The sequence below is a fragment of the Nestor notabilis genome, unplaced genomic scaffold (assembly GCF_000696875.1).
Source record: "Nestor notabilis isolate BGI_N333 unplaced genomic scaffold, ASM69687v1 scaffold21247, whole genome shotgun sequence".
NCBI classification, from domain to species: Eukaryota; Metazoa; Chordata; class Aves; order Psittaciformes; family Psittacidae; genus Nestor; species Nestor notabilis.
The window spans coordinates 22,542-44,507 of record NW_009937188.1 but is presented as its reverse complement, the minus strand read 5'-3'; the positions used below and the strand labels follow the sequence as shown (position 1 = coordinate 44,507).

Sequence of the window (21,966 nt, the reverse complement as noted above, 5' to 3'; positions counted from 1 at the left end):
GTTGGCTTTTAAAAATTATTCTTGGGGAAGTACTTTGTCCTATAGTTACTTATTCCTAAGTTTACACTCTTTAGTAATATCATCTTCAACTTGGTGTATTGAAACTTGGTGTATTGAAACTTGGTGTATTGAAACTTGGTGTATTGAAAACATATTTAGTGAAACAATGAGAAAGGTCCTATGAGCATAGGCCTTCCTTTTACCCCCTTTCTTTTCTCCTAGATCTCAATCTCATATTCAGCCTGTCAGAACAGAGGTGTTACAGATTTGGTACTCTCTTGCCTCCCACATCTCCAAGGCATATAAATCCTTTCAGCTCTATCACCTCTGTGATATTGCTGACATACAACACCCTTGATCAATCCACCATGAAAATTCCTGCTTCTTCCTTCATTTCTTCCTGTTTAGACTGCTACAATTCGCAGCTTTCTGGCATTTAACTGCTGTGATACCCCGTCGGATTGATACTTAGTGCAGTATGCTATGATAACCTGATGTGTTTTAAACAGTGACTACTGTGTGCTATGATTTCTAAAATCTGTGTCTCAGCTGTATCAGAAAACTTGAATTCGTTACACATTTTCACCTTCTAAATCAGCTTTGATGATCTTGAGGGTCTTTTCCACCTAGATGATTCTATGATTCAATGATAATAGTTAATTACTCCCCTGACCTCAGGTGTAGTGCCATTCAACATCAGCTCTGTCTGCTAAGGTAAATTTTTCATTCACTTTTAATTCCAGATTCTTCCTTCTTCAGATCAAAGGTTCCATGGTGAGAGATCAAAAAAGGACTATTAAGTGGGCAGAAATTGAATGGACGTGAGGGACTTTTACGGGGAGAAAGATCATATTTTTATAATACAAAAATTGATGCCACTTTGTTCTGCTGCCTGAGAGCTAATTAAAGTAATTGAAGTTGATCACAATTAGACCTTCAAATTTGTATTGCTTTGAACTGAAACATTTTTATTTAAATTTGTTATTCATTATGCCTTTGCATGTTCTGTGCAAAGTCTGAGCACTGCATAATTTACAAGAAAAAAAAAAGTTGATGGGCTAAACTTCTAACAATACCCTTGAATTTCACACCTGTAATTAATCACTCATGCTCAATTGCAGGCATAAATGTTAGTGTATGTAACTGTGTGCAGGCACAGGGAGACAGAACCTTTCAGTATTGTCACCCACATTAGATTTCAGGCACAAGAAATAAATTGAAGTACTTTTCTTATAAGGGCCAAGTGGCAGAGTACCAAGAGCACACTAGCCTTATATTTTATTATTTTTTATGATAGAAATAACAAACTACAAGGCTGGTGAAATGTGTGTTGTAGACTTGATTTATATACAGCTGTAAAGCATTCTTAGGGACAAATCTTTGTTCCACTGAAGTCGAGTGTGAGTTCTGCTTTTAACTTACACAGAACAAGTGGCTGGACTGGGGTCAGGAGTGGCTGCACATTGCACCCTGTGCTGAAGCCATGGGAGGCAAGCTGCAAGGGTGTGAAAGGGGCATGAAGGGCTCTGCAAGCTCAGGGCTCCCCTGGAGACGCTTCCTATTTACAGCATCAGAAACTCTGCTGTAATGGTCTTCAGTGCTGTGTGAAAATGTTTTTTTTTTGGGTGGGAAGGATGCATTGGAGTATGTGGTGCAATTACAGTCACAATGATACCTCTTCTGAAATACAGCAAATCTCAAGCATCCCATGCAGAAGTGGAGAAGTCCATGGGGTGCTTAAAAATAAACAGTAAACCACAACAAGCAAAAGAATAAATGAAATAACATGTGCATCTTTGGGGCTAGCTGTCGTTTTTAATTTCTGATTGAAGTAACTGGTCTAGAGTAAGATTTAGCTTTGTAATTTGCCTTGGCACTGTTTTATATGGTTTCCCTTTTCCCACTTCTATGATTTTCAGACTTCCCAAGGCGTGTTTCCTTCATTTGGTTTTAATTCAGGCCCAGTTCAGTATCTTAGTGCCAAAACAATTCCTTTGTGGGCAAAAAAGTGAGTGTGCACTGAAGGCACTGACTGCTCTTTAAGGCCATGTTTGTACTAAGTAGAAGAAGCAGACAAAGGCTGTTCTGGGGCACTAAGGCCAGATGACCCGGCACAGCTTGTGTTCATGCATCTAAATTGATTTACATCCCAAAACAGGATGACCTCATCCAAACTTATTGCTAGCAATAGTCCCTAGCCTGTCCTGCTTGGTCTTTTTTGAAACTGTGCCAGACACTTATCTGTATGGGCAGTCATGTGCAGACCTCCACCTTTGCCCTGCCTGTGGTGGATGGCTGTGAGTCCCACCTTACCAGATCATGTGCAGGCAATGGCTGGCACAGACCTCCTCTGTAAACTCCCAGCACTCCTAACTCTTGGGCTTTGCGACAGTAAGGTATCCAAAGCTGTCTTAAGGTCTTCAGGCATTGTACTTCAGTAAATTGTACAAGTAGGCTGATGGAAAAAACACAGGATTTATCTTCAGAGAATAAGTAGAAAACAAAACTGAGAAGGAGACAGCCTTTAAGTACCTCCAAATCACAGTACTAAAAATACTGTCTCAATGTATACATGTTTTTATAAATTATTTACTTCCAAGTTGCTTGTAAATGTAAGTGAAAGTTTTCACAATAGAACATGCCAGAGAAGAGCTAAACCTAGGACAAAATGTTTCATTATCAGAGACCTTAGAGTCATAAAAGTGAAGGCACAATATACAAAACTATTCTGTTTATCAAGTACATATTTAACCAATCCACTCCTGGGTCAACGAGCAAGAGTTTCACACTCAAGCGTCCTGTTGACTTGACTTTTGGTGACTGGTGAAGCAGCACCATTGTGTTGCGGTGCTAGTACAGCCATTTATGATGCAGCATTTTATTCCTTTGCCCTGCTGGGGATGAAGGAGTCAGTGGGTGGTCTCTGCTGCAGCCTTGGCTGCTCAGGGCTGCATCCACTTGAGTCTCAAAACTCCAAGGATGGAGATTCCAGCCCCTTTGGGCAGGGAGCCTTTTCTAGTTCTGAATCATCTTCACATTAAACATTATCTTAGGTCTAGCTGGTACCTCTCCATCTTAGGGTTGTGACCACTGTTTCCCTCATCTTCTGCCCAGTCCCTGAGGACAGAGCCTGCTGTTGTCTTTATGGTAACCTCCTCTTGGGCACGGGAGGGCAGCTATCAAATCCTTCACCCCCTCTCCCCCAAACCTTTTCCAGCCTGAATAAGGCCCAATCTCTCAGCCTCTCCTTATGCAGGGCACATGTATATGGTATTGGCAAAACATAGTGCTACATAAACATTTATTAAAGTACTTCAGAGGTATATTGATTTCTGTCTCCCCCCATGTGTGTAAAAGAAAAATATTTGTGTTAGAAAAAAACCTTCCGGGTATGTTCTATATTAAAATTTATAATCATCTGATGGTTTTAAATTGCTGGTGTTTTGTCGTTTCTAGACTAGTCAGTGCCTTAATCATTCATTCAGTTAAAGAGCATGACCTTGTACTGTTCATGTAACGCTGTATGAATCTTTCAAAACTCATCCGAAGGAAGGTGATGCAGCATTTTGAAGGTGACCCTGAGTTTTCATGTCTTGTTAGGGGTTGACAGCAGAATTCACATACTTAGTATAGCTGAAAAGAAAAGGTGTTAGGCTTGTTTGTCAGTCAGCAGGTACAGCTACATGCAAGACTATGCTGGCAAGGTAATTAAGTCTCTCACAGGGCCTTGCTTCAGTCTGTACATCTCTTGCTTTATTCTGTGCGTGCATGTGATGATCATGTTTAGTTGTGTTGGTAGAGCTCAGGTTCCTTGGAGAGAGGACTGAAGATTAAACCACCCACTCCAGTCCTTAACTTGTATGGATCACTGTGCCACCAAGCCCTCTTTCAAATGAAAATTAAATTAAGCTCTGGGGAGTCTTTTAGAAAGTGTAAGAAAGGTAAGAATGTCCTGCAGCAGTTTTCTGACCTACGTGTGACATGGTTTTTTAAGATGTACCTCCACTGGTAAAAATAATGTGAAGGGAAAGTAGCTTACGGTATGGCCTGTTGATATGGCTTAATGTGTAGGGCTTTTCCAGTCATGAGAAGTTAACTTGACTGAGATAATTATTGACAGATGAACAAATCATTTTACAGACAGGTCTTATCAATCTTATACGCTTGTTGTGATAAATATGCTGTCAGTAGCTGAGTCACTATTTTACAAACTGCAGACAGACAGCTTAGGTAGCAGTGTGTTTGTATTTATTTGGTGTATGCACATTTGCTTTTACAACACAAGCAGGTAACTGCAAAACAAAGTATCTGTGATTTTCGAATGAATGAGTAATAGTTTCACTGTCTTAATTTTTTTTTATCGCTCTGGTTAACCTACAGGTCAAGGCAACAGATGCAGATGCTGACCAATTTGGTGAAATTGAGTATTTTCTTTATGATGGATTTCATTATTATGAAAAATCCAAAGCCTTCCAGATTGACCCACATACTGGTCAGATCTGTGTGTCTCAAGACATTGACAGAGAAGGAGATCCAGCCACTTATGATCTCTTAGTAAAAGCTACAGATGGGGTAAGTTTAACCTTTCCACACTGCCAGACTTTTGAATGCATTTGCAAATTTGGATAGACTGTATACTTTTAAAATGAGAATGTAATGAATGTGAAAGTTGCATGAATTTGAATAGAATTTCTTACCACTACAGAGGGCAGAAAGTGATACTTAGTGAACCATAAATTTTTATCAACCCAAATTGAGAAAATTGGCTGTGAAATCCACAATTACTCCTAAACAAGTTGTTGAAAACCATTTCTAGGATGTGTTAGTCCCTGTGGGTTTTCCTCCTCTTCTCAGGACTGGCGGGCTTCAAGTTATCTCTACTCCCTGCTTTCAAGATGACTGCAGCAGTAACAATCCAGTATCTTGTGCTAGAGCTTTGTGGCTGCCAGGGATATTCCTGGGTAAATTCCTTGTCCTTTCTAGCTAGCTGATGCCATTGCTGCTGCTGTGGCTGGGTACAGCCTACCTGCAATGGCGTGTCTGAAAGTTTTCCCCCTTTACAAGATCTGGTGCTTGGAAGTAGATAGTCGTGGTACAGACATGTCTGTAATTTTTACAGTAGAAATAAATCTATGTGAACATTTTGGAATTTCTCTGATTTGTGATTTTTGTCTTCAAAATTTGTTCTCAGCAAAATTTTGTAGCATACACCTGAGTACAGATACCCAAGCCTTGAAGAATAAAACAGTATTACAATGTATGACAGCAGAAAATTACGTCTTCTGCTATACTTGATCACTTCATTTTTCCTCTCATTCACGTTTTGAAGCTGTATTAACATAAAGAACACATACATGTATCTGGAATATCAAGATTAGTCTTATTAGTAAAGCCTATGTGAAAGCTGGACAACAGCAATGGAATTCTGACAAGTTTCTAAGTTATCTGGTGTGGAACAGAAGACTATTTTGAAAACGTAAAAGAAAATAGGTTCACATGAAATAAGCTTGATGCATTTTTTGGTTACATTATTGCTTTAGAGATAAGTCTTATGTCAAAAATTAAAGGAAAACAGCCAATGCATATTAAATACTATATGTATTAAATACTGCAGAGTATTTCTTTTTTAAATTGATCTGTCATTTATCTTCATTTAGAGACCTTGTGTTTTCAGAAGCTCAGTAATGAAGAGAGGGGTTCAATTTTTGATTGCCTTGTCTGTGACAGGCAGGACTTGATCTTTTTATTGGAAGTCAGCACTTTATAGGTCCCATCGATTTCTTTCTAAAAATTTGCTTATCTGACACTTAAATATAAGGCACCTAAAGTGAGTATTAGCTTTTCAAAATTTTCAGTATATCTGAATTCGTGTAGAGCCACTTTCCACCTTTAGTAGGTATTTTAGTAAGATATTTTACCTCCTGGCATTCCACTGCTGATTTTGATAGATTAAAGAAGTTAGGTGTGGGGTTCAAAGTAGATTTTATGATCAGGGGAGAAATGTGGACGGAAAAGACGGAGGAAGAGTTGAAGGGTCACTGTTGACAAAGCAGGGAGAGAGAGATGAAAAGGAAATAAAATAACAAAGTTAATTAGAAATGAGGAGGAAAAGAAAGTGTTTTCCAAGTGGTGCTCTGTTTATCTTACAGCAAAACTATCAGTTTCCTCCACCTGTTCATGCCTACTCCATTACATGGTTTTGGAGCTTGTTGGTTATGTCTTTTATGCATTGTGTAGAAAGTGTAATGGGAGAACTAAAACTGCACACAAAAGCCCATGGAGAGGCTAGATTGAGAGCTTGTGGGAGTACCCTCACCGATTAAGTGGGACATGACTGATGATAAAATTAGCATTAGCCTTTTCAGTTGGCAGCACCAGTTTTGATCCCAAAGTCACTTACTTCACATACATATTTGGTATTCCTCCTTGAAATGCTTTTATATGAAAAATTATGTGGCTAGGTTTATGGAAGGGTGTTTGCACTGAATCCCACAGCATCTGCATCTAGCCCTCTCCTTGGGTCTCTCTTTGAACTGCGACAGATTGAGAGCTGTTCCAGTAGTGAGGGTGACTATCTGGTGAATCACATGCCACCTCAGCCTGGGACACCCAACATTCAAACTACACCCTTGTGCACTTGTGACAGACCAGAAAGAGTTTCAGTTGGCATCTGGGGAGTCTTTGAATTTACAGTCAGTCAAAAATTACTTGTAAAGGTATTAAAGTTATCTTTTTTTTTTTTTTTAATTTCTCTGGAAAAAAAAAGAAGTCAAAAGGTATGTTGCTTGGGGAACCTCCACAAGCAGTTGAGAGTGATAAATCAGATCAGACATACTGTGAAATAAAGACCGGTGAAAGGAAAACGTGGAAAACCAGGGTAATAAAAATATATGCATGTTTTGAAAGCAGTATAGAGGATAAAATCAATACTTATTTTGTTCTTGAATATCTGTAAATTAGGTTTTATGTGTTCTAATTCTTCTGTTTGGTTTTTTTTTGTTTGCTTTCAGAACGTGACTGAAACGGACACTCCATTGTGTGTTCTTCCCTATTTGCTTGGGAGTCTCCAAACTACAACATACATAAATCTATGCTTCCTTTTATGCTTGTTTTATGTATTTCTGTCTTAGAGAGTCTTAATGTGAATTCACTTTCATACATGAAACATTGGTTTTGGTTTTTTTTTTTTTACAGCACACATTTTTGCTGCTGTATAGTGGCAAGTTTTATTGCTGTGTATCGTGCATAATTCAATCATTTTGTTTATTCACAAACTTTTGATGATGCCCATCACCCCTCTTTTTCTTTCCACCAGATAAACAGTAGACTGTAGTTGTTAAAAAAAATCTGCCATAATCTAGAGAAATTTCACTGGACTAATGCTAATTTAAATTGTCTAGCAGCATCTATACTATCTGCTTGCAGACAACAGTTGTCTGGCCTTCAAAGCCAAAATCCGAGTTGCACAGTCTCGAGGTTGGTGGGCAGTGAGGGTTGTTCAGGAACATCCCACCTTGCCTCTGGGAGGAGCTGGCCCACACAATTTTTCTTCAAAGGCAGGGCAAGATTAGGTGACCTAAGCTGTAAGAGCTGCTAGCAGTTATGGACCAATGCCAGCAACAAACATCTCTGTAGGCCACACAATACCAGTGTACCAGCTGTTTTCATCAGTGGGGCAAGAAGTTCCAGAAACTGCAGAGCACAATCAGGGCTTAAAATCATATCAATATAAGTTCTTTCCAGCTTAATATTGTATTTGACTCATGTGAGGGAATACACTGCTTCTTCAGGAAAGGAGGTTCTGTCTCCATAATAAAGTTTGGTTTGTCTTCTGAGAGATTTGGTTCCCCCATATACTTAGAATTAATAAATTTCCAAAGACTTTGCAGTCTTTACATAAGTCATAGGATAAATACAAATTGGCTGGTGAATGGTAGGTGGGATTTATTTTGCTTGGTTTGTTTTTTTTAATGTCTGTTTAGCAATAATGAAACTTGGAAGAAGCAGTTTAACACAAGTACTCATGAGATTTTGCAGATGGATTTAATGCTGTTCCAATCATCTTTTTGGATGCTTTTTATTCTTGACCTCACTTCTTCCTTGGCCCTGTTCCCTTAAAAATGCTGTGGAGCTACAGAGCACCCTCTGACAGTCAACAAAGCATATGCCTCTCCCCCACTCCGCCATCTTAGCTCCTGTGCAGGGATATCCTTCCTGTGGAAATCAAAGTATTGGGTAAGGGACTCACCATGAAGTGCAGTTGATGTGTTGGCCATGAGCCTGCTAGGTCTTCACATCTCCATATTGGCACAAGGTTCAGGGGTTTATGGCTGTTTCAGTAGTTCTGAGGCTGAAGGTAGCCCTGGTCTCCAGGCATGTGTCCTGGCTACTGGCTGCCTCTGCAGCAGTGTGAGCTCTGGAAGCATGCCTTCTTTCTTCATAAGAAAACACAAGCATGCCAGGAGGATCTGGGCCAGATCTCCTAGACTGCAGTTGAAACACAGACATGTGATGCACAAGATCATCTTAATTTTCCACATACTTGAGCCTTCATGGGCATGTCACTGCCACCCAGCAGAGATAATACTACTACATAAAAAATCAATGGAATAAAAAAATCAAAATGGAATAAAGGAAATATCCCCATGGAACTGTGGAATAGAGTGCTGATAGTATTTGTAGTTCCAAAGTAAGTCTGAACCTGTGGACATAATAAAAAAACCCTCAGAAAAACATTTTGGGAAGATTGTTATGTTTATAGGGCAAGATTAAAGGAGTAGTATCCAGTCTAAATCATTGGATAGTTTCATGAAGGTCAGGTTTAAAAATAATAGATAGGAACAATTAGGTTGCAGAAATATGCAGCCTATTTATTTATTTATTTATTTTTATATCATAACTCCTGTGACTGCAAAATTAACTTTGGACGAGCTCAGCATAACTTGTCATGTACACTCCAACATCCGATCTGTGTTTCTGTAAGTGACTGATTGGCACGAGCATAGCGCGCTCAGCGTGACTTTGAAGAACGCAGGATTCTTCCTCCATCTCTATCTTAATGTACTGCATACAGCACATGCAGGCTATACATACATGTGCTGCTTTGTGCCTCCATTATACATGTCAGTGCCCCACATTGAGCATTAGCTGTGCCACAATGGAGCTGATTTCTTCTAAAAATATTGGTGGTAGTTATGACCGTAAAATAACCTTGGAAATATCAACCCTTTGAAACTGATGGAGGGGGTCCACACGGAGTACAAGGTAGTGCCTCTGAGAAGTAAATTGTCATTTCAGTGCTTTGCCATGGTGAATTGTGATTTTGCTGTAGCATAGTTTGATAAGCCAACTTACAGTTGCTCCTTGTTTCTCCAGTTTCACTGCATAAATATGGTCCCATGGCTGCCCAGGTGGTATTTCAGGGGGCTCTTGGTGGGCATGTCTAGAAGGAGCTTCAACCATGAGGAGAGCAGCTCAGTGGCTGGGCTGAGATTGCAAAGAGGTATGGTGCCAAAGCTGCGACCAAGGCTTCACTCTTTTCCCAGCTCTTTGTGTAGGGACAAGAAACAAGAGCAGGGAAGTTGAGCCAAGGCCCCTAGAAAGTATGGTGAGACATCTTTCCCTGTAAAAACACAAATGTGCTGGAAATAATTCTGTGGAATCAGTTATGAATTTGACATTAACAAACTTGTTTCAGCTATGTTCTTTAGTTGAATTTGGTATTTGTTTTGTCTCTTTGTACACAAAGTGAATATGTGGATACATAGACAAGCACATGTGCATATACATAGAGGTATATATACACAGACTTACATATAAGCAAATAAACATATATGTATAGACATACATGCTGTGTGAGCAGTACTGCTTGAACCTGCCAGGGTGGTAAATTAAGGCTAGCTCTTGCAGGCAGGAGCCTGACAAATCAGCTTTTGGCTGTCCTGCACTCTCTCTCTGTGTTCCTAACCAGTAGGTGAAAAAGCCTCATATTCGCTGTTGTGATGCTCACACTTTTAATTCAGAAAGACTCATACATAGAAGTTATCCCCACTTTACTGGAGCACCACAATCGCCTGAGGGGCATGTGTTTCAGGGGCAGAAAACCCTGACTTTTATCTGTGAAGGAATAAGTAGTGTGTAGGTGACTACAGTAAAAACAAGTGATGTTAGACTAGTAAGGATTTGACACGTGTACTGCTCATTAGTATTAACAAAAATAACTTCATGTTCAGGCCTTGCCATTTTAAGAATTTGAATTTAGTGTAGTCTGTCAGCCCATTGGAGTTGTTCTGAGCATGTAGCTTGCCTAAGTGTAGTATTTCGGGGTATTATAAATACCATAAGTTGTTTTTAACAGACGTTTTCATTCCTTGGTATTACAGCATGTTCTGTTCCTAGTGATGGGCTGAAACCAGATGTGCATCATCTTATTGTGTACACTTTTAAAATTGACGTTGTTTTTTTTGGTTTTATCTTTTCTGATTTATCCAACAGGGTGGGCTGAGTGCCCAGGCTTTTGTTCGCATTGAGATAGAAGATATTAATGATAATCATCCTGTTTTTGAACAAGCTGTCTATGTGACGAGCATCAGCAGTCATACACAGCCAGGAACAGAGATCATCAATGTTGTTGCTACAGACAGAGATTCGGGAATATATGGTGTTGTCATGTATGAACTGGTCCCGGGAGATTTTTCTTCTTTTTTCACAGTGGATACATCCACAGGTATTGTATGAGTCTATGATTCAGAAAGGCTATAAATATACAACATATATCTTTTCCTTGATCATGCTTTTTTTTATTTGGAGTCATGTCATACAGTTGAAACTTATATTCTACTGGAAAATAATTCTAGAGGAAGATGGAGGATTTAGGTTTAATATAAAACCTTCTCATTCACAGAAATGAACAGGAGAATGGGAAACAGTACATGCCAGTACAACACAGAACAAGCAGATTGCCACTTATGCCCTATTTCCAGCCATAAATCTATTCATAATTGTAAGAAATAATAAAAACATTATTTTTTTGCAATAACATCTGAATTCCTGAAATGTTTAGGTCTTATTCTTGAGGAGCAATGAGAGACCCTTCAAGATACTTTTCCTTTCATTTCATCTCTCCATTTTTGTCATAATCTTCTTTCCCCATACTGCGCTGGAACGAGTCCCCATTCTGCTCACAGTCACAATGTCCAGCTGCCTCCCTGCTTGACTTGGTGATTAGGTTTGTAAATATCTTTTTCTGTGTTTTACTTCATGATGTTGCTCTTTGTCCTTCTGGTTTCTGGAGAGAAGTTCAATGAAGAGGAGATAAAGAGAGAAAGAAAACAATTACAGTAAAAGCAAATCTGGGTGAATTTTTTTGAAGACATAGAATCTCACAGATTGAATTACTTTTCCAATGGCCGCAAAGCAGCCCTTGTAGTCTGCTTTCTAACCTTAAGATAGTTATCAAGATCAGCTAGAAAGAACATGAGCAGTGTATCTACAAATGTCCACCATGTCTTTCAGGGAGTGGGTATCTAAACTGAAGCTACCATTTTACTTGAGAGCCAGCCTTTGCATGTGAATGTATCCTTCCTGATCAGAGGTTTTGCTTTGTGATGGTCATGGCACAAACGATTCTTTTATATGTTTTAAGAATTTTTGGGGCTGTTGTACGTGTGTATGTATTAGCTGTTTGGCATACGAAATGTTGCAAGGCTCTATTCTTTCAAAAGAGTGTCTATTTTCACTTTCTTACATGATCCCCAAAATATTCTGATGAACAGAAGAAATTAATCTTCTTAGGAAGTCAATCTGCTTGTCTTGGCTATTTCAGAAGTTACTTAACGGTGGACTTCTAACTGCCTGTCAGATCAGATTCTCAGGGGCATAACTGATGCCAAAAATATATAGGTCAATGAATAATTAGGGAGCTGGATCTCCACAGGCATTTAACTGGTCATTTTAAAACTGCCCCAGCAGGCTTGTCAGACAAAGTGTCTGTGGATCACACCAGCAGTGCTGGCTTTGCAGCAGTCCTCTCTTTTGAAAGGCTTCTTCCTCAGATTGTGACCTTACGGCCTTTTTTTCCAGTTTTGGCAATTCGTATAGGGAAAAAATGTCATGCTTAATCATGAGGACTGTATGTATTTATAAGTTACTATTGTCTGCAGATCAATCATGGTATTTTATCAAAGGCAAGCCAAATTCAGGGCGAAGTTGCTTGAGGTCATTATTGTTGATATTTCATGATGAGAAGAGCATTTAGGTCAGAGACAATTGCCAATATCATAGTGTTTGGAATCTCATTGCACTTAATCAGATCTCCTGGGTAATTCATGAGGTCAGACTGTGTCTGGTTTTTTTTACTTATTAATATTAATGGTGTGTGGAGGGTTTTTTTTCTGAAGAATACAGTTTCCTTTTATATACTTCCACCTCTACCTACAATAGTGCCTATGCTCAGTCACTGGCCAGCAGAATGATTTTTAAACTCTTAGAAAAAATACACATTATAAACAAAATAAATATTAAAATTGCCTATTTGTCACACAGAACTTCTGCCGTCTTTGTGGGTTAAATAGCTGCAAAACCAGTTCAGTATTCATAGCAAGGTGAAACAAGTGTCTCGCTATTATGGAACAGGGAGTTTGAGCTCTTCCTCCTTATTTCGTGTTAGGACAGTGACATTTTCTGTTTTCTGTTGTTCTAATGCTGCCTTTATATGCTCTGATATCTAGTCTAATTTAGATGTGTCTCCAGTCTGAAGGTTATATGAGGGACTTTAGTTATGTGGGCTGCATTTTGTGAACACAGGGCAATGGACAAGAATGACAAGAAGCAGGAATTCTTCAGGATGTGGATCCCCAAACCCATAAGCCAAATAAGATCATATTACAGTTTTTGTCTTTGGTTTCTGGTCTTGTGAATGTGCAGTTTGTTACTGATGTGTTCTACAGGTTTTTTTTTTATTTGCATTATGACATATTGTGGTTTATCTTTTTTCATTATTAGAGGACCTAAAAGGATGTGATGCTGTTGGAGTCTTCCATGAACTTGCCTTACTGCTAAGTTTAATTTTTGAATGATTAATTTTTCTCACTGACAGAACATTTAGAAATGAGCAATGAAAACCAGTGCATTAGTCTTTTTTGACTTATGTTCATTATAGCACTTAGCATTGTACATATAAGTGGACAGAGGTATTTCTGGTATGATGAGATATAAATCAATCAGTAGCTAATGGTTTGTCACATTACACTATGATACATTAAGATCATATGCAAGATGATGCTGTTCTCCGTGGCATATGCAGTTTCTATTTTATGGCACCCAGATTGTGGATTTGAAAATTTATGTCACTGTAGTTTTCTTTGGGGGTGTTTTTGGAGTCCTGCACTTAGAATTCACTTTTTTTACCCCATTAACATTTTCATTTTTAAAAGAGAAATGGATAAAAAAACAGCATAAAACCTGCAACACACATTGTTCACTGCTATGGCTTGCTCCTGGCTGTTGCTTTGTTGAAGCAATTGTATGGATGTATCAAGAAAGCTTTTAGCTTTGCATAGTGAGCTGTGTTTACAATACAGGATATCATATCAGCTGGTCAAACATCGAATGTACAGAATATATCAGTGGTACTTTTGATACATAGATACTATGAGATGAAGCCACATTCAAGCTCCTAGAAGGGGCTACATCTTTTGTTTCAAGCCCTCTGATGTGGATGTTGTATATAGATAAATTTGACAGGAGTGGGAAGGAAAAGCCTTACCTAAAGCAGATAGATATTCCATTTAGAAGTTTTTTGAATTCTAAGCAAGTCTTTATTAGTGATATTTGTTTGCTATTTTAGCTTTTATATTGTGCATTTATTGGTTTTATATGCTCTTGTACTAGTAAATAACATTCATTGCATTTTCCTTTGAGGAAAAATTGAAATGAAGTATTTCTAATTTGATTAATGATAGACTGTCCACAAGAAAAATCACTTTAAGAACTGTGTAACTAGAAAAATGTATGGATAGGAAGCTAAACCAGTTCCTCTGCTAGCTCGTGACTCTCGCTATCATTTGTTTCTAGTGTTGGTGTAAACAGCATCTTGGCTTCATTATGTTTCCTTCTGTAGATACCTAATACATGCATGACCTATGAACGGCACTCATGACTTGATTAGAACAGAGCACGTTGAAGAGCTCTTCTGGCTAAGAAACTGTTTGAGCTATGCTTGTTTATTTTTCCATTATTACCTAAAAAGCTATCTGAAAGACACCTTTTTATAACTATTTATAGTTATGGCTCAGCAAGTAATTAAAAATGTAAGTCACAGGATACAATCACAAGTGTGGCAGAAAACCTGTGCAGTGCCTAATTTTAAGACTTTGGGATTAACCGCTGAATTTATAAACTTTTACTATGTTACAAGCATTATTATTTTCCCTCACCCAAAGGCATATAATTTATTTTTACATCGGTCTTAATGAAGGCCTTCCTCAGAGCTGGATAAGAAAGATGTCCCTGGTTCAAGGAAGCTGTTTTACATCCACAAAATTAATAGTAGTCTTCGAAAGTTGTTTCAGGCCAGTGTGACTTCATGTGTCAGTCTTCAGGTAAATGACCTGTTTCATACTCTTAGAACAAGTGCCCCAGCTAGCCACTGTGTGCAGAGAAAATTCCTCTGAAGGATAAGTAAAAGGCAGCAGCCATTGGTTTCTGTTCGTTTGAAGATGTTGATGATTTAAACCTTGTATGAAAAGGATGTGGAGAATGTAGCATTTAAACAGTGTGTGTTACAGCAATATAAGCATATAATTTTGCTTCCCTGTTTATTTTGACTGTGTAAGATATTTAGGCTTGTGTTTCTGTGGATCCTATCTAAATTAGAGGCTATGCCCTTCCTTCTCTGTATTTTAATGAGAATGTTTCTGTGAGTGTGGTGGGTTGACTGTGGCTGGACACTAGGTACCTGCCAAAGCTGCTCTGTCACTCCCCTCCTCAGCTGGACATGGAAGAGAAAATATAATGAAAGGCTCATGGGTTGGGGTAAGAACAGAGAGAGATCATTCATCAATTATCCTCCTGGGCAAAAAGACTTGGCTTGGGGAAATTAGTTTAGTTTATTACTAATCAAATCAGAGTAGAATAATGAGAAATAAAACCAGATCTTCAAAACACCTTCTCTCTACCCCTCCCTTCTTCACAGGCTTAACTTAGAATCATAGAATGGTTTGGGTTGGAAAGGACCTTAAGATCGTCTAGTTCCAACTCCCCTGCCATGAGCAGGGATGCCTCACTGTAGACCATGTCACCCAAGGCTCTGTCCCTGCCTGGCCTTGAGTGCTGCCAGGGATGGAGCATTCACAACTTCCTTGGGCAACCCATTGCAGTGCCTCACCACCCTCACTGTAAAGAACTTCTTCCTTAGATCTAACCTGAACTTCCCCTGTTTTAGTTTATATCCCTTGACCTATTGCTTAGCCTTGGCCAGCAGTGGAGTCTTGGAGCTGTCTGTCATTGGCTGTATTGCATGTGGGGGAATCTTCTGGCAGCTGTTCACAGAAGCCAGCCCCCTACTACCAAAACCTTTCTACACAAACCCAATACAGTGAGGAATTTTGAGATCCTTCCATTGACTTGAAGATACTTGGATCAACCTTTTGTCATAATACATCTGTTACTTGTTTATACCAGAAAATACATGTTGACTACAACAGACAAGCCTTGTTACAAGAGCTGATTTAGCAAGAGCATTTTTAATGCTAAGAGTTTAGCATTAAAAATTTATTTTTGACACAATTACAGGTTTTTCTACAAAATGAATATTCCCCTGAGGAAACTTTAACTTTCTAAAAAATAATTTATTTCCTTTAAGATGCATTCTGATTTCTTTATAACTAAATACCATAGGATATCATGCAACTAAAATGTCCTGTAAGGGATGTAGAGCAGTCTAGGAGCTTAGTCCATTGGAGAAAAACAAAGAGAAGAATACATCTGAAGGACATACAAATTTAAGAATATAGGAATTATTAACTTAATCAGCCAAAACACAGATTTAAGTCCAACATCTCATCTCTTTAACAGTGCCTGACAACAGATACAAAAGACAGATTAAGTGTAGAGCTTGTGCAGAACAGTCGTTGCACTGATACGTTTTTCTTGCTTTGGCAGCGTGCAGTTTAGTGCTGTACTGCTTCCATTACTGTACTGTGGCACCATATGTAATGTGATTTAATGTCAAACTGACTTTAAAATAAACTTTTTGGTTCAGAGCACCAGAATAGATTCATTCTAGTTAAAGATGTTGACACGTTTTGTTGTGTGAAAGAAAGTGGAACTGTTGTTTAACAGTCATATCTTAGGAGATTTTCCATGCATGATAAAGTTTTGCTTTTTTTTTAGTACAGTACAGGTTGAAAACAAAAACTGAAATACCAAAATTTCTTCTTGGGAAAGAAAAAATAAAATCCAAACATTGCTTAATTCCATGTATTATACAATTTAATACATAGCAGATTGTAATGTGCATCAAAGTAAAATGGGGATGCAGCCTTTCTAAAGAAAACAACGCAATTTTTATGATGATTTATGATGTTCTCGTGTAGTTTTGTAGGAAAAAATAGCTTATTTTTAAACTATTTTTGACATTTTCATACAGCATGTACTACATTTGCTAAACATATGAAGAGGTTTGCATAAATAACATTTTAAATTAGGAGTGTTTTATTTTTTAATATTTTGAGGCAACATTTTTTTTTAAATGCAGTTTTTTCAGTTACTGTATTTCTGATCTTTCATATGAAGTTGATAGCATATTCAAAATGCTACAAATCAGAGTAATATGTCTGAGACATCAGTTTAGCTCACCAAGTTTTCACCTTTGAAGGATTTTGTTTGAGTTAAGTCACAAAGGAAAAATTAGCGGTCTCAGCTGAGTGATTTGTGGGCATTTCACTTCACTGAGATCTCATCTAATGAGAAACCTAACATAAAGAACACAGGAAACAGTATATTCTCCTTGAAGCACACAAAATTTGCTGTATTAAGTGCCAGAGTGCAGATTTTGGCCCTGAAAGTAAGCTGTGTAGGGGAACAGCATGAGAAAACATCCCTAGTGCCAGCACTTAATGTATGTGTCTCTTTTTTCTTTCACAAATAAAATCCAATAGAATTGACCACCTACAAAGAGAAGAATTCCTACTAGCTATGTGCCAAATACTCAACCGTGCAATAGTGGGGTGACATGTGTACTTGAGTTTCATTGTACATAATACAATGCAAATTATTTGCAAGAATACTCTAGCCCACCTCCCTTTCCTGTAGTTTAAGTCTATGTCAGACCTCAGAAACACAACAACCCACCAGATGAGACAGAGTGAACTCCTTTGGCACAGATGATGTGGGCTGCTAACAAGAAAAATGGAGAAGAGCAAAAACAAATATGCCAAAACCTCCCCTTTTGGAGGAGGGGAGTAATGTGAGATTTGTACAGTAAAGTTCAGGCAATCAACACTTTCCTTGGATAGAGACTATATGGGTCTTAAATACAGATGTATTTAATGTACTTCATGTTCTCAGTTAACATAAAGAAAAGAAGAAAGCGGCAGGTCACACAAAGAGAGCAGACAGCCTTGGCAAAATGCCTTCACACTGTTGGACTTAAAATGAATGTAGTAGGGGAGTAGCAGAAAATCAATTCATGAGGATTAAGATGAGCGTCTGGAACGTTTTGTGATGCTTTTAATATAAAAACAGCAAATATATCTTACTGGTCTTATATTAGGCTTCATTCTGTATCTGTGCTGGAAACATGCATCTTTTGTACAGTGCCTTCAAAGAAACAGCATCTCCAGTTACCGTGGCAGTCAAGTTGTGCACTGAGCTATTTTTGGATCTGCAGGCTGGCAGCTTGATTGAAAAGGTCCTTGGTTAAAAAGATGTTTTGGGAAAACTTCAATAAGCTAAGCAAGCAAAGGTGACCTGGTGGGACGCTGCGGCAGTGTAGATTGTGTGGTGAAGGCTTTGCCTTTGTCTTTGAAAATACAGTAGTTCACCAGACCTGAATCCTGCCCACTTACTGCTGTATGCTTTGATTTTTGGTGGGGATTTTTTTAATACTTGTGTTTTATGTGGAAGCATTCTCTTTGTATGCAATCAGACAACAAGCATGCTCTGAGTTACTATTATGTCAGATTAAAGGAAACAAAACAATAGGAAACACAAATTGTGTTTCTTTGGTTATATGCTGCTTTACTGACAAATTAGTGTTTTGATTGGTGGGGGTTTTTTTTGTTAGGGAAGAATTATTTAAACATTTAATAAGTCAAAATAGAGAAAGCTACATCAAAATACTCGGTTTTTCTGTATTAAGTTTTAATTTTGATGTCTTAAGGTGAATCATAAAACCCTTGTTGTACTAACATTAGTGTTCTACTAAGCAAAAAAAATCCCACCAAACCCTAGTCCTATCCTGTGAGTTTTATAGTAAGTTGAAATAGTGAGACAGCAATAGATTAGTATTAGGTCTCAAGTTGGAGAAATTCATGAAGAATCTCCCATGGGAGAGACTCCATGGTGGGACAGGGTAAGAATGTGAGGAGTCCTCCCCCTGAGGAGGAGGGAGCAACAGAGACAACATGTGATGAACTAACCAAACCCCCATTCCCACTCTCCTATGTTGCTGGCAGGGAGGAGGTAGAACTGAGTGAAATGATCTCATGAGATCCCACTTGCAGTACTGTGTGCAATTCTGGTGTCCTCTATGTAAGAAGGACATTGGAACAAGTCCAGAGGAGTGTCATGAGGATGATCAGGTGGCTGGAGCACCTCCCATATGAAGACAGGCTGAGAAAGTTGAGGCTCTTCAGCCTGGAGAAGAGGAGGCTGCATGGAGACCTCATAGCAGCCTTCCAGAATCTGAAGGGGGCCTACAAGGATGCTGGGGAGGGACTCTTCATCAGGGACTGTAATGATAGGACAAAGAGTAATGGGTTTAAACTTAAACAGGGGAAGTTCAGGTTGGATATAAGGAAGTTCTTTATTGTGAGGGTGGTGAGGCACTGGAATGGGTTGCCCAAAGAAGTGGTAAATGCTCCATCCCTGGCAGCGTTCAAGACCAGGTTGAACAGAGCCTTGGACAACATGGTCTAGTGTGAATCATCCCTGCTCATGGCAGGGGAGTTGGAACTAGATGATCTTAAGGTCCTTTTCAGCCCAAACCATTCTGTGATTCTATTATAACATAAAATCATTCAATCATGCTAGTACTAGACTTGTTCCCTCTCTTGCCCAACATTAGAGGCTGATGCTCAGGTGAATAATGGAGCTGCCCTACTTAGAAATTAATGTTTTGTGTGTTGATGAATATTTCTTCACTCACTAAAGTTGTCTTCAACCTGTGGTATTTAAAGTAATAACAGATGCTCCAATAGTAGAGAGCCACTGTGTTAAAACTGTTAATTACATCTGTACATTACAGATCCAGGTACTGGTTCCTTATACTGCAGATTACCAACCTTGTCAGATTTGGATGAAGTACTCTGGAATAGACTTTCATATGCTAAGCAAAGTCTTGTGATTAAACACAGTATCTTTATATAGTATTGATTGCAGATACTAAGCTATTTTATTTATATTTCCCTTTCTAAGAGGAAAACTGTGAGGTTAGCACAAAAATCTGCTAGCGAGGGACCGCTATCAAAAGCATCCCTGGTGCAGGCTATAAGGCTTCTGTAAAATACAGATGTAGACAAGAGATCAATACCAGTTGAATCATTACATTACTACAAAAACATTAAAATACTGAACACTTTTGAACTTGAAATCGTCCTCTTATTCACTGAAATGCAGAACAGTGTTTGTGCCATTAAGATTAACCTTTTTAAAGCCTTTTCTTATGAGCTGAAGTTGTGTGTATTACAGCAGGTAGGCTGTAAATAAGAATGTAATTCCTCATTAACTCTTTCCTTTCCCCTAACAGTTATTAAATCAGCTCTTCGAACAGTACATTTGGCAGTGTTGTCATGGTTACCATCAAGAATTCAGCTTCACTTAAAAAGGTGCATTTTAAGTACAGGTTAATTGCTAGAACAGGAACCTAAATGGCAACCTAAGATTAGAGTGTAGGCAACAAGTCGGGTAAAGTTCAATAGAAATGTCAAGTAGAAACACTGTTGTTCTTCCCTAGAACAATGTTGGTTTTAATGTTCATGCAAAGTCTATGCCTCCTAACTGCATCCAGCTCCTGGAGGATCACGCTGCCTATGCTCACCCTGGAAAAAAATTTCCAACACATAGCAAGCAAAACTGTATGTGTGTCTCTGCACTGAGAAGCTGGCATGCTAGGTTGGGCAAGGCATGCTCCCAGCAGATCTGTGAGTCTGCACTGACATACACAGTATTAAACAGCAGGTCCAGTGGCCAGCTTTGAGGGTGAATTGGGGTGATGAACTGTGCATACCTTTTGCCATCTGCTTACTGTCTGAGCTGTGTCAGGTCATACCAGCTGACCCATCCTAGGATATTTGGTGAAGAAACACTAACATCATTTGAAGTTGTTAGGGTTGTTAGTTGTCCAGTTTTGCGGTCTTGGGGGACACTGTTGATAATTGCTGATTTTGTTCCTCTTGCTGTGTTCTAAACTGCTTTCTTATTTCATGAACAATGAGAAAATATTGGAAGCTATTTAGACGAGTATGTGATTTTATACAATCCAGACTTATTGAAGTTAGTGTATCCTGATTTTTATCTTTCCCTCTGCAGTGTTTGACTAGTGGAAAAAGCTTTGTTTACCTACAAACAGCTATAAATGTAGGGGTGGCTTTTGCTTTGCTTACGTGAAGACCCTGTGGAAAAACAGGTTTTCAAAGTGGTCAGCTAGAGGTTATGTGTGGAAATCCTGTTGGGATAACCAGTATTATTTCTGCTGTACAAAAAGTGCTGTTGGTGAGTGAATCTACTTAGGTGATGGATGCTGTTGTAATGTTAGGACTGAGGACTGAACACAGAATCATGAAGATGATCTGAAATATATTTTAAGAGAATCATTAGATGTGAGTGCCTGTCTCCTGTCTTTATTTCTTGAGAAATAGCACTTAGCATCTGACCCACCTGTGGAGTAGGGTACATCTCCACAAAAATAAGAACAACAAAATCCCACGAGAATTGCCAGGAGATGGCAGGTGCTGCAAAATCCTGCCTTTCACTAATGTGTTTGCATGTTCTGGGCAAGCATTGGCTTCTTTTATCTTTCACTGTTAACAGGCACAAAGTGGAGAGCAAGAACTTCTTGGAAGCTGGTACCGTGGCATGTACAGTGAGTGAGAAAGTATGAAGCAGATAAAAGAGTTGGCAGTCATGATGCTCTCACCATACATTGAATCCCCAAAACCATTGCAACAGTTTATGCTAGCCAGTGAGCACAGATTGCTCTGCAGCAAAACATCTGTAAATTCTAGCGTGGCTGTGCTGAGCTAACCTGCCCTGGAGCCTGCAGTGGCAGTTGCAACAAGCATTGCAGATTCTATCTTAAATGTGTATGTAAATCATGATGGGGAGTCTCTGTGTCATGTTTTTGATTTATAAAGGTTGGAATCTGCAGTCAGTTATACCCATGCAGATCTAGTTAAGAAAATGAGATTGCCAAGGTGTAAGTGAGGTTGGACGTTAATGCTTCATCTGGTATGTAATTATATGATTGTTCACCTGTGAAGCACGATTTATTCCAGCTCTCTGTTGTGCAGAATGAGAAATTACTAGAGGTAAAATCTTCAAGGTACTGCAGTAATATAAACAATAATTTTTTAAAAAGAGAATTAAATGCTATTAAAGGCAGCAGATAAGACTGTCCATATATACATATGGGGAGCCAAGAAAGAAAGTGGCATTTTTCACACAGTGACTTCTTAAAGCTGAACCACACTTGTGTCTGTGTGGTCTCCTGCTGGGATCTTTGGTCTTGGTAAAACGTTTCTCACA

General features: G+C 38.8%; 1 protein-coding gene across 1 annotated transcript in view; it reads left to right on the top strand.

Annotated features, from left to right (window-relative positions):
* Positions 1-2,255: 2,255 nt before the first annotated feature.
* LOC104408957 (protocadherin-23-like) overlaps positions 2,256-21,966 on the top strand; it is a gene marked incomplete at its 3' end in the record, with an annotated part of 41,594 nt that continues 21,883 nt past the window's right edge. The window contains 4 exon segments of the mRNA XM_010018708.1: positions 2,256-2,391; positions 2,498-2,544; positions 4,387-4,572; positions 10,495-10,726. Of these exon segments, the coding sequence (XP_010017010.1) occupies positions 2,256-2,391; positions 2,498-2,544; positions 4,387-4,572; positions 10,495-10,726 (601 nt within the window).